The 12,500-nt window shown below is 47.3% G+C and overlaps 1 protein-coding gene across 1 annotated transcript in view; it reads left to right on the top strand.

Moving 5' to 3' along the window:
* The window catches only part of pik3c2b (phosphatidylinositol-4-phosphate 3-kinase, catalytic subunit type 2 beta), a gene marked incomplete at its 3' end in the record, with an annotated part of 65,758 nt that overhangs the window by 35,826 nt on the left and 17,432 nt on the right, over window positions 1-12,500 (top strand). Inside the window, exons 15-18 of the mRNA XM_084445968.1 lie at window positions 4,185-4,462; window positions 7,645-7,738; window positions 8,540-8,634; window positions 11,194-11,374. Of these exons, the coding sequence (XP_084302094.1) occupies window positions 4,185-4,462; window positions 7,645-7,738; window positions 8,540-8,634; window positions 11,194-11,374 (648 nt within the window). The remainder of the gene's footprint in view (window positions 1-4,184; window positions 4,463-7,644; window positions 7,739-8,539; window positions 8,635-11,193; window positions 11,375-12,500) is intronic.

Here is a 12,500-nt window from a genome sequence, read left to right on the forward strand (position 1 = left end):
CTACGACACCGTATGGCACCGCGGCCTCACCTGCAAGCTGCTCCGCCTGCTGCCGGACAGGCACATGGTCAGCATGATCATGGAGCTTGTCTGAAACCGCAGCTTCACCCTCACCACCGGTAGCGGACAGCGAAGCAGGTTGAGACGCCTTAAGAACGGCGTCCCCCAGGGATCTGTCCTGAGCCCCCCTCTTTTATAACATCTACACCTACGACCTGCCGATCACAGTCTCCAGGAAGTACGCCTACGCTGGAGGTGTGCCCGGATATATAGCCCCGGTGACCCCCCTCACCCAGGCTCGGGGTGGTAAAAGGATAGCCCCCTCGGCCCCCGAGCCAGGGGGGGAGAGGACGAACCAACCTTACCCAAACAATGAAGAACAGTACCTCTTTCTCTTCATATCAATAGAGAAAGACGGCGAACAAAATGGAGGTCTATCTACCGGTCTCCTCATAAATACAGTACCATTCTCAGAGCAGGAAGTTGATCCGATCAGGTCGTCCAATAGCAACAATCGGCGTCCAACTAGATCAGCCAGTCCTAACAATTGACACTTGTGTTCTCAGCCAATAGAAACAGCCGTGCCAGTGAGAGAGCAGCCAATCCTAACAGAGGAAATACTGTCCCCAGTCTTCTCCTGCGGATCTGTTACAGTAGTTAAAGATTGTGATTTGTTTGTGTGTGTGTGTGTGTGAGAGCGTGTGCAGGTGAGGTTACAGATTCCAACCAACTGAACCCCCCCCCCCCCTCCCCTGGACTTGATGCCAAGTCCGTTCCCCTAGATGCCACTACATTCTACACTCTTAAGTATGCTTGAGCACTTTTAAGTATGCTTGAGCACTTTTAAGTATGCTTGTGTGTGGTTGATATGCAGTCGTAGTTTAGTTGAGTGTGTGTGTGTACTCATTGACCTTTACTGTATGTATACATTAAACACTCTTAAGCATGCTTGAGCACTTTTAAGTATGCTTGTGTGCGGTTGATATGCTGTCGTAGTTTAGTTGTGTGTGTGTGTGTACTCATTGACCTTTACTGTATGTATACATTACGTACATACATACGTACAGTACATACGTATTACATGTGACAAATGAAACAAATCTTGAATCTGTCTACAATACATACATCTTAAGTTTACTCTACCTTGCCAAAAATGTCACTTCTTGGCTCTTAAAAATCCTCTGTCAATATTGGGAGTTGAAGTAACCTTTGGAAGGTTCAACCAGGTGGTTTCAAAGGCTTTCAGCAGAGCTGGACCTGACGGTGGCTCGGTGGATACCACATCATCCATCTCCTCTAGCGCCTCGCTGGGTCGCATCACTTCCTGTGCTTCTATATTCACATGACGTGTCCCTGCTTTGACACCGTAGATGTAGATGGCTCTTCAATTTCGGCCTCTTTTGTTCCGTTCCGGACTGCCCCTCAAGCCGGTTGCGGATCAATTAATTTGAAAGAGCCGTTTCTATAATTGGATGAAGCGAGAGTGGGCGGCGGCCTACGGCTAGAGGAAGCGGTCAAAGGAAAGGCCAAAGGTGACGAGTGTAAAGCCTGTTTCCCTCACCTCTGCTCCAGCTCGTCTTCGCCAGGCTTTGCCGGCGCAGCTGCGGTAGAGCGAGCGTTTGATTGGTTGATTGGTTGATTGATTGATTGATTGATTGAAAGCGAGCAGTGATACGCTCTGATGTCCCCTCAATACACAGTTCCAGAGATCTCCTGATGTCGGAGCTCCACCCCCTCCTCGTCCCTGTGAGGTCACACGCCTCACTGCACACGGGCAGAACCGCGTCCCCCAGGGATCTGTCCTGACCCCCGTCCTTTATAACATCTACACCTACAACCTGCCAGACAGAGTCGAGAGGGGACAGAGTCGAGAGGGGACAGGGTCGAGAGGGGACAGGGTCGAGGGTGGACAGAGTCGGGAGGGGACAGGGTCGAGAGGGGACAGGGTCGAGAGGGGACAGGGTCGGGAGGGGACAGAGTCGGGAGGGGACAGGGTCGATAGGGGACAGGGTCGATAGGGGACAGGGTCGGGAGGGGACAGGGTCGGGAGGGGACAGGGTCGGGAGGGGACAGGGTCGGGAGGGGACAGGGTCGAGAGGGGACAGGGTCGAGAGGGGACAGAGTCGGGAGGGGACAGGGTCGAGAGGGGACAGGGTCGGGAGGGGACAGAGTCGGGAGGGGACAGGGTCAAGAGGGGACAGGGTCGGAGAGGGGACAGAGTCGAGAGGGGACAGAGGGGGACACGGGCCTTATTGATGAGGCTGGTAGCGGTCAGGGAGAATCTTGTTTTTGTGGCGTGAGGTCTTGGTCCTGACGGACCACAGCTTCCTGCCGGAGGGGAGTGGTTCAACGAGATAGTGACCAGGTCACAGGTCACAGACCGTATCTCGCTATCCACAGGTAGGACCACCTCTTGGGGTCTACGACCTCAACACCCTCCTCATCTCTGCTCCTGGCGTTGGTCGAGGAGGTCAGGGGTCGAGGAGGTCAGGATCTCTCTCACTGCTCTTCCATCTGCCTCAGTCCCAAAACTAATAATACGCCCCCCCCCCAGCTCAACCTGAGAGAGATACCATCTACTGACAACAGTTAATAATATTACCCCCCCCCCCCAAGCTCAACCTGGGATAGATACCATCTACTGACAACAGTTAATAATATTACCCCCCCCCCCCCAAGCTCAACCTGGGATAGATACCATCTACTGACAACAGTTAATAATATTACCCCCCCCCCCCCCCCCCCAGCTCAACCTGGGATACAACACTAGATACCATCTTCTGTCAACAAGTTTCCCACGGTCATGGAAATCCTGGAAAAATCCAGGAGTTTGAACGGAGGCCGGGGTCAGTTTGAAAGTAACTGAGGTCTGCTTGATTTGCTTCACCGTTGACACTTGGACATAAATCACTTATGGGACTGACCTACTGTATGGGCAGTTGAGCACAAGGTAACGCAAATCAAACACTCAAAAGGTAATGTAAGTATTTGGGCCAGGTCTGCCCTGCACATCATCCCGGGTATTGAATCAGCCTTTGGGAGCTCATGGTTGACCTCCCTTGCGTCCAGGTAGTGATCTCATGGTTGACCTCCCTTGCGTCCAGGTAGTGATCTCATGGTTGACCCCCCCCCCCTGTGCCCAGGTAGTGATCTCATGGTTGACCCCCCCCCCCCCCCCCATGTCCAGGTAGTGATCTCATGGTTGACCCCCCCCCCCTGTGCCCAGGTAGAGATCTCATGGTTGACCCCCCCCCCCCCCCCCCCCCCCCCCTCATGTCCAGGTAGAGATCTCATGGTTGACCCCCCCCCCCCCCCCCCCCCCCCTCATGTCCAGGTAGAGATCTCATGGTTGACCCCCCCCCCTCCCCCCCGTGTCCAGGTAGAGGTCTCATGGTTGACCCCCCCCCCTCCCCCCCGTGTCCAGGTAGAGGTCTCATGGTTGACCCCCCCCCCCTCCCCCCCGTGTCCAGGTAGAGGTCTCATGGTTGACCCCCCCTGTGCCCAGGTTGACCCCTCCTCATGTCCAGGTAGTGATCTCATGGTTGACCCCCCCCCCCCCCCCCTGTGTCCAGGTAGTGATCTCATGGTTGACCCCCCCCTGTGTCCAGGTAGTGATCTCATGGTTGACCCCCCCCCCCCCCCCCCATGTCCAGGTAGTGATCTCATGGTTGACCCCCCCCCCCCCCCCCTCATGTCCAGGTAGTGATCTCATGGTTGACCCCCCTGTGTCCAGGTAGTGATCTCATGGTTGACCCCCCCCCCCCCCCCCCCCCCGTGTCCAGGTAGTGATCTCATGGTTGACCCCCCCCCCCCCCCCCCCCCGTGTCCAGGTAGTGATCTCATGGTTGACCCCCCCCCCCCCCCCCCCCCCTGTGCCCAGGTAGTGATCTCATGGTTGACCCCCCCCCCCCCCCCCCCCCCTGTGCCCAGGTAGTGATCTCATGGTTGACCCCCCTGTGTCCAGGTAGTGATCTCATGGTTGACCCCCCCCCCCCCCCCCATGTCCAGGTAGTGATCTCATGGTTGACCCCCCCCCCCCCCCCCCCCCATGTCCAGGTAGTGATCTCATGGTTGACCCCCCCCCCCCCCCCCCCCCCGTGTCCAGGTAGTGATCTCATGGTTGACCCCCCCTGTGCCCAGGTAGTGATCTCATGGTTGACCCCCCCCCCCTCCTCCATGTCCAGGTAGTGATCTCATGGTTGACCCCCCCCCCCCTGTGTCCAGGTAGAGATCTCATGGTTGACCCCCCCTGGTTGACCCCCCCTGTGTCCAGGTTGACTCCGGAGGACAGGCGTCTGCTGTGGGAGAAGCGGGCGTTCTGCCAGGCGGAGAGCGGCGCCCTGCCCCTGGTGCTCGCCAGCGCCCCCAGCTGGGAGTGGGCGTGTCTACCCGACGTCTACGCCCTGCTGCGCCAGTGGGCGTGTCTCAACCACCTGGACGCCCTCGGACTACTGCACGCTTCGTAAGACACACACACACACACACACACAGACATGGAAAGGTCATGTGACACGCACACACATCTCTTAGAAAGCACTAACCTTCTGCTTGTTACTGAGGCAACAGTAGCCTGGGCAACGGTCTCTAGAGTCACAGTTACCGGGGCAACTGTCACCAGGCACGTGGTCGGCAGTTCAGCCTGTCACACTGTGTCAGAGCCAGACACATTGGTGTCACCCCAGGGTAGGGTGGCACGGTATTGGGCAGTTTGGGGTCAGGTCACCGCCTGGAGATGTGACAGTTAGACTAGACTATACTAATACTAGAACAGCTATACTAGACTATACTAATACTAGAACAGTTACACTAGACTATACTAATACTAGAACAGCTACACTAGACTATACTAATACTAGAACAGTTACACTAGACTATACTAATACTAGAACAGTTACACTAGACTATACTAATACTAGAACAGCTACACTAGACTATACTAATACTAGAACAGTTACACTAGACTATACTAATACTAGAACAGCTACACTAGACTATACTAATACTAGAACAGCTACACTAGACTATACTAATACTAGAACAGTTACACTAGACTATACTAATACTAGAACAGTTACACTAGACTATACTAATACTAGAACAGCTATACTAGAACAGCTACACTAGACTATACTAATACTAGAACAGCTACACTAGACTATACTAATACTAGAACAGCTACACTAGACTATACTAATACTAGAACAGCTATACTAGAACAGCTACACTAGACTATACTAATACTAGAACAGTTACACTAGACTATACTAATACTAGAACAGTTACACTAGACTATACTAATACTAGAACAGCTACACTAGACTATACTAATACTAGAAAAGCTACACTAGACTATACTAATACTAGAACAGTTACACTAGACTATACTAATACTAGAACAGCTATACTAGAACAGCTACACTAGACTATACTAATACTAGAACAGCTACACTAGACTATACTAATACTAGAACAGCTACACTAGACTATACTAATACTAGAACAGATACACTAGACTATACTAATACTAGAACAGCTACACTGGACTATACTAATACTAGAACAGCTACACTAGACTATACTAATACAAGAACAGTTACACAAGACTATACTTATACTAGAACAGTTAGACTAGACTATACTAATACTAGAACAGATACACTAGACTATACTAATACTAGAACAGCTACACTAGACTATACTAATACTAGAACAGTTACAATAGACTATACTAATACTAGAACAGCTACACTAGACTATACTAATACTAGAACAGCTACACTAGACTATACTAATACAAGAACAGCTACACTAGACTACACTAATACTAGAACAGCTACACTAGACTATACTAATACAAGAACAGATACACTAGACTATACTAATATAAGAACAGCTACACTAGACTATACTAATACTAGAACAGCTACACTAGACTATACTAATACTAGAACAGCTACACTAGACTATACTAATACTAGAACAGCTACACTAGACTATACTAATACTAGAACAGCTATACTAGAACAGCTACACTAGACTATACTAATACTAGAACAGTTACACTAGACTATACTAATACTAGAACAGTTACACTAGACTATACTAATACTAGAACAGCTACACTAGACTATACTAATACTAGAACAGCTACACTAGACTATACTAATACTAGAACAGTTACACTAGACTATACTAATACTAGAACAGCTATACTAGAACAGCTACACTAGACTATACTAATACTAGAACAGCTACACTAGACTATACTAATACTAGAACAGCTACACTAGACTATACTAATACTAGAACAGATACACTAGACTATACTAATACTAGAACAGCTACACTAGACTATACTAATACTAGAACAGCTACACTAGACTATACTAATACAAGAACAGTTACACAAGACTATACTTATACTAGAACAGTTAGACTAGACTATACTAATACTAGAACAGATACACTAGACTATACTAATACTAGAACAGCTACACTAGACTATACTAATACTAGAACAGTTACAATAGACTATACTAATACTAGAACAGCTACACTAGACTATACTAATACTAGAACAGCTACACTAGACTATACTAATACAAGAACAGCTACACTAGACTACACTAATACTAGAACAGCTACACTAGACTATACTAATACAAGAACAGATACACTAGACTATACTTATATAAGAACAGCTACACTAGACTATACTAATACTAGAACAGCTACACTAGACTATACTAATACTAGAACAGTTACACTAGACTATACTAATACTAGAACAGTTACACTAGACTATACTAATACTAGAACAGCTACACTAGACTATACTAATACTAGAACAGTTACACTAGACTATACTAATACTAGAACAGCTACACTAGACTATACTAATACTAGAACAGTTACACTAGACTATACTAATATAAGAACAGCTACACTAGACTATACTAATACTAGAACAGCTACACTAGACTATACTAATACTAGAACAGTTACACTAGACTATACTAATACTAGAACAGTTACACTAGACTATACTAATACTAGAACAGTTCAATACTAGACTTTACTAATACTAGAACAGCTACACTAGACTATACTAATACTAGAACAATTACACTAGACTATACTTATACCAGAATGGTTATACTATACTAATAATTGAAGTTATATTCGTGTCTTCGCATATCTTATTGTATATTTGAGACTTGAAGTGTACAGTATCTTAACGATATTTGATTATCAAATGTGTGTGGCGAGTAATGGTGATATAGGAGCTGTTTCTAAAGTGTGTATGTGTGTGAATGTATGAGCTGTGTTTAAAGTGTGTATGAGTATGAATGTATGAGCTGTGTTTAAAGTGTGTATGTGTGTGAATGTATGAGCTGTGTTTAAAGTGTGTATGTGTGTGAATGGATGAGCTGTGTTTAAAGTGTGTATGTGTGTGAATGGATGAGCTGTGTTTAAAGTGTGTATGTGTGTGAATGTATGAGCTGTGTTTAAAGTGTGTATGTGTGTGAATGGATGAGCTGTGTTTAAAGTGTGTATGTGTGTGAATGTATGAGCTGTGTTTAAAGTGTGTATGTGTGTGAATGTATGAGCTGTGTTTAAAGTGTGTGTGTGTGTGTGTGGCAGGTTTCCAGACCAGGAGCTGAGGAGAACAGCGGTCCAGTGGATGGACTCCATCTCTGACCCTGAGCTGCTGGACTTCCTGCCTCAGCTGGTTCAGGTAACACTCTAAAGACAGAGGGAGGAGTCACACATCCCAACATCACCCTAAAGACAGAGGGAGGAGTCACACACATCCCAACATCACCCTAAAGACAGAGGGAGGAGTCACACACATCCCAACATCCAGATCCCTAAAGACAGAGGGACGAGTCACACATCCCAACATCCAGATCTCTAAAGACAGAGGGAGGAGTCCCACACATCCCAACATCACTCTAAAGACAGAGGGAGGAGTCACACACATCCCAACATCACCCTAAAGACAGAGGGAGGAGTCACACATCCCAACATCCAGATCCCTAAAGACAGAGGGACGAGTCACACACATCCCAACATCACCCTAAAGACAGAGGGACGAGTCACACATCCCAACATCCAGATCCCTAAAGACAGAGGGACGAGTCACACACATCCCAACATCACCCTAAAGACAGAGGGACGAGTCACACATCCCAACATCCAGATCCCTAAAGACAGAGGGACGAGTCACACACATCCCAACATCCACTGGATTAGAAAAATAATCTGAAGGAAGGAAAACATCTGCACACTCTATATGTCTCTCTCTCTCTCTCTCTCTCTCTCTCTCCCTCTCCCTCCCTCTATCTCTCTCTCTCTCTCTCTCTCTGTCTCTCCCTCTCTCTCTCCCTCTCTCTCTCCCTCCCTCCCTCCCTCCCTCCCTCCCTCCCTCCCTCCCTCCCTCCCTCTCTCTCTCCCTCCCCCCCTCCCTCCTTCCCTCTCTCTCTCTCCCTCTCTCTCTCCCTCTCCCTCTCTCCCTCTCTCTCTCTCTCTCTCTCAGGCTCTGAAGTATGAATGTTACCTGGACAGCCCGCTGGTGCGTTTCCTCCTACGGAGAGCCATAGGGGACATCCGCATCGCACACTACCTTTTCTGGTGAGACACACACACACACACACACACACACACACACACACACACACACAGGTATGCACACACGGAATACACCTCCTACACGCTTACGCACACACGTGAAAAACACCTCTCAAAACACCTCTGTCATTGAAATGGATCTGCATATGATGCATGTATCCCTGGAGAGCAAAGTCATGCCCACACTTCGCCACCTGCTGGTGAGATTAGGAATTGCACAGACCAGACAAACTCACCACACATGGCCTGAAATAAATGACCATCGTCCTCTCCCTCACTCTGGTCTCTCTCCTCCACCTGTATCTCTCTCTCTCTCTCCTCTCCCTCACTCTGGTCTCTCTCCTCCACCTGTATCTCCCTCTCTCTCTCCTCTCCCTCACTCTGGTCTCTCTCCTCCACCTGTATCTCCCTCTCTCTCTCCTCCCTCACTCTGGTCTCTCTCCTCCACCCTGTATCTCCCTCTCTCTCTCCTCTCCCTCACTCTGGTCTCTCTCCTCCACCCTGTATCTCCCTCTCTCTCTCCTCTCCCTCACTCTGGTCTCTCTCCTCCACCCTGTATCTCCCTCTCTCTCTCCTCTCCCTCACTCTGGTCTCTCTCCTCCACCTGTATCTCCCTCTCTCTCTCCTCTCCCTCACTCTGGTCTCTCTCCTCCACCTGTATCTCCCTCTCTCTCTCCTCTCCCTCACTCTGGTCTCTCTCCTCCACCTGTATCTCCCTCTCTCTCTCCTCCCTCACTCTGGTCTCTCTCCTCCACCTGTATCTCCCTCTCTCTCTCCTCTCCCTCACTCTGGTCTCTCTCCTCCACCTGTATCTCCCTCTCTCTCTCCTCTCCCTCACTCTGGTCTCTCTCCTCCACCTGTATCTCCCTCTCTCTCTCCTCTCCCTCACTCTGGTCTCTCTCCTCCACCTGTATCTCCCTCTCTCTCTCCGTCTCATATCCTAAGAACAGCTATACTAGACTATACTAATACTAGAACAGTAAGACTAGACTATACTAATACTAGAACAGTAAGACTAGACTATACTAATACTAGAACAGTTAGACTAGACTATACTAATACTAGAACAGTTAAACTAGACTATACTAATACTAGAACAGCTACACTAGACTATACTAATACTAGAACAGCTACACTAGACTATACTAATACTAGAACAGTTAGACTAGACTATACTAATACTAGAACAGCTACACTAGACTATACTAATACTAGAACAGTTACACTAGACTATACTAATACTAGAACAGTTACACTAGACTGTACTAATACTAGAACAGCTACAATAGACTATACTAATACTAGAACAGCTACACTAGACTATACTAATACTAGAACAGCTACACTAGACTACACTAATACTAGAACAGCTACACTAGACTACACTAATACTAGAACAGTTACACTAGACTATACTAATACTAGAACAGGTACACTAGACTATACTAATACTAGAACAGTTGTATACTAGACTACTAATACTAGAACAGTTACACTAGACTATACTAATACTAGAAGAGTTGTATACTAGACTATACTAATACTAGAACAGTAAGACTAGACTATACTAATACTAGAACAGTTAGACTAGACTATACTAATACTAGAACAGTTACACTAGACTATACTAATACTAGAACAGCTACACTAGACTATACTAATACTAGAACAGCTACACTAGACTATACTAATACTAGAACAGTTAGACTAGACTATACTAATACTAGAACAGCTATACTAGACTATACTCATACTAGAACAGCTACACTAGACTATACTAATACTAGAACAGTAAGACTAGACTATACTAATACTAGAACAGCTACACTAGACTATACTAATACTAGAACAGTTACACTAGACTATACTAATACTAGAACAGTTACACTAGACTACTAATACTAGAACAGTTACACTAGACTGTACTAATACTAGAACAGCTACAATAGACTATACTAATACTAGAACAGCTACACTAGACTATACTAATACTAGAACAGCTACACTAGACTACACTAATACTAGAACAGTTACACTAGACTATACTAATACTAGAACAGGTACACTAGACTATACTAATACTAGAACAGTTGTATACTAGACTACTAATACTAGAACAGTTACACTAGACTATACTAATACTAGAAGAGTTGTATACTAGACTATACTAATACTAGAACAGTTGTACTAGACTATACTAATACTAGAACAGTTACACTAGACTATACTAATACTAGAAGAGTTATACTAGACTATACTAATACCAGAAGAGTTGCTCAGTTGTTTTGGAACGGGCTTTAGGCCTGATTCATAGTCGACGTAAACAACGCAAGCTACGTTGTGAACGCAAGCTCCAACATGACTCGAGAGCTTGCGTTCTGTGTTTTGTTTTGTGGAAACACAAAGGAATTGCACTATTGTTTGCGTCAAGTGACAAATCTCGGCATGACACGCGCAAGGACGCAACGAGATCTTTGGTGGCCTTGCGAAGCTTGCGTTGCTTGCGCTTATGTAGTTTGCGTGGACTATGAATCCGGCCTTAGAAGCAGATGTGTCCCCCAGGCTGCTGAAGGAGGCGGTCCAGGACAGCCTGTTCAGTGGGAGGTACCAGCACCTGCTGGGCGCCCTGCTGTGCTGCGTGGGCCGGGGGCTCCGGGAGGAGTTTGACCGGCAGAGCTGGATGGTGACCATCCTGGCCAAGGTGGCCCAGCGCGTCCGCGACGCTTCGCCCTCCAGCAGACAGGTGTGTGTGTGTGTGTATGTGTGTGTGTGTGAGCATGTGTGAGCGTGTGTGAGCGTGTGTGAGCGTGAGCGTGAGCGTGTGTGTGTGTGTGTGTGTGTGTGAGCATGTTTGAGCGTGTGTGAGCGTGAGCGTGTATGGGGGGTGAAATGTGCCATTTCTTACCGCACGGAGCGAACTGAGCTGCATACGGAGCTGACAAACGTACGCCACGTACGTGAGTGAAATTCATTCGACTCCCATTGTATTTGATAGGAGGACTGACGTGACTCACAACGTTTTGTCCTAGCGACGGCGGCGGCCTGAAGTAAGTCAGCAATGTGTGCATTGGTCGCGGCATTCGCGTGACTCACGTTAGCTCACGTAATTATGGCCCGTGTGGATTTGCTAACTGAGAAGACAAACCTGACGAACGTCGCTACTTGCCCACGCGTGGTATTGCGAACGTAGCCAACGTCGCTACTTGCCCACGCGTGGTATTGCGAACGTAGCCAACGTCGCTACTTGTCCACGAGTGGTATTGCGAACGTAGCTAACGTCAACATCGCTACTTCACTATTTCTTTATCCAGGCATCTTAGTTTTACCAGTTTCATTACAGCGGAGCAGGTTATATTTGCTCGTATGTGGTATTTATTCTGTTCACAAGTTCGCGATCGTACAGCCAGGCTACAGAGCTCCAGAAACCGTAGCCGTAGCAGAGGAGCGGCCGGAGCAGAGCGCTCCTGTTGCGGTACAGGAACGCGGCTAATAGGGGAGTTTGTGGTGCTATTTTCCATTCGCCCTTGATGAATCCTAACACAAACCCATATCTATAACATATTCATTCTTCTTCTTCTTAATATTATTATTATTATCATAACCGTACTCAGCGAATGGAAAATAGCACCACCAACTGAGCTATTAGCCCTGTGCTTGTACCCGCAACAGGAGCTCTCTGGGACGGCCACAAGGTGATGCAGCTCGGCTTGGCATAGGGGTCTCTGGAGCTCTGGAGCCTGGCTGTACGATCGCGTTGTGAACAGAATAAATACCACATACAAGCAAATATAACCTGCTCCGCTATAATGAAACTGGTAAAACTAAGATGCCTGGATAAATAAATATTTTTTCTAAACGATATATTTGAC

Source organism: Borostomias antarcticus (assembly GCF_949987555.1).
Source record: "Borostomias antarcticus genome assembly, chromosome: 11".
NCBI classification, from domain to species: Eukaryota; Metazoa; Chordata; class Actinopteri; order Stomiiformes; family Stomiidae; genus Borostomias; species Borostomias antarcticus.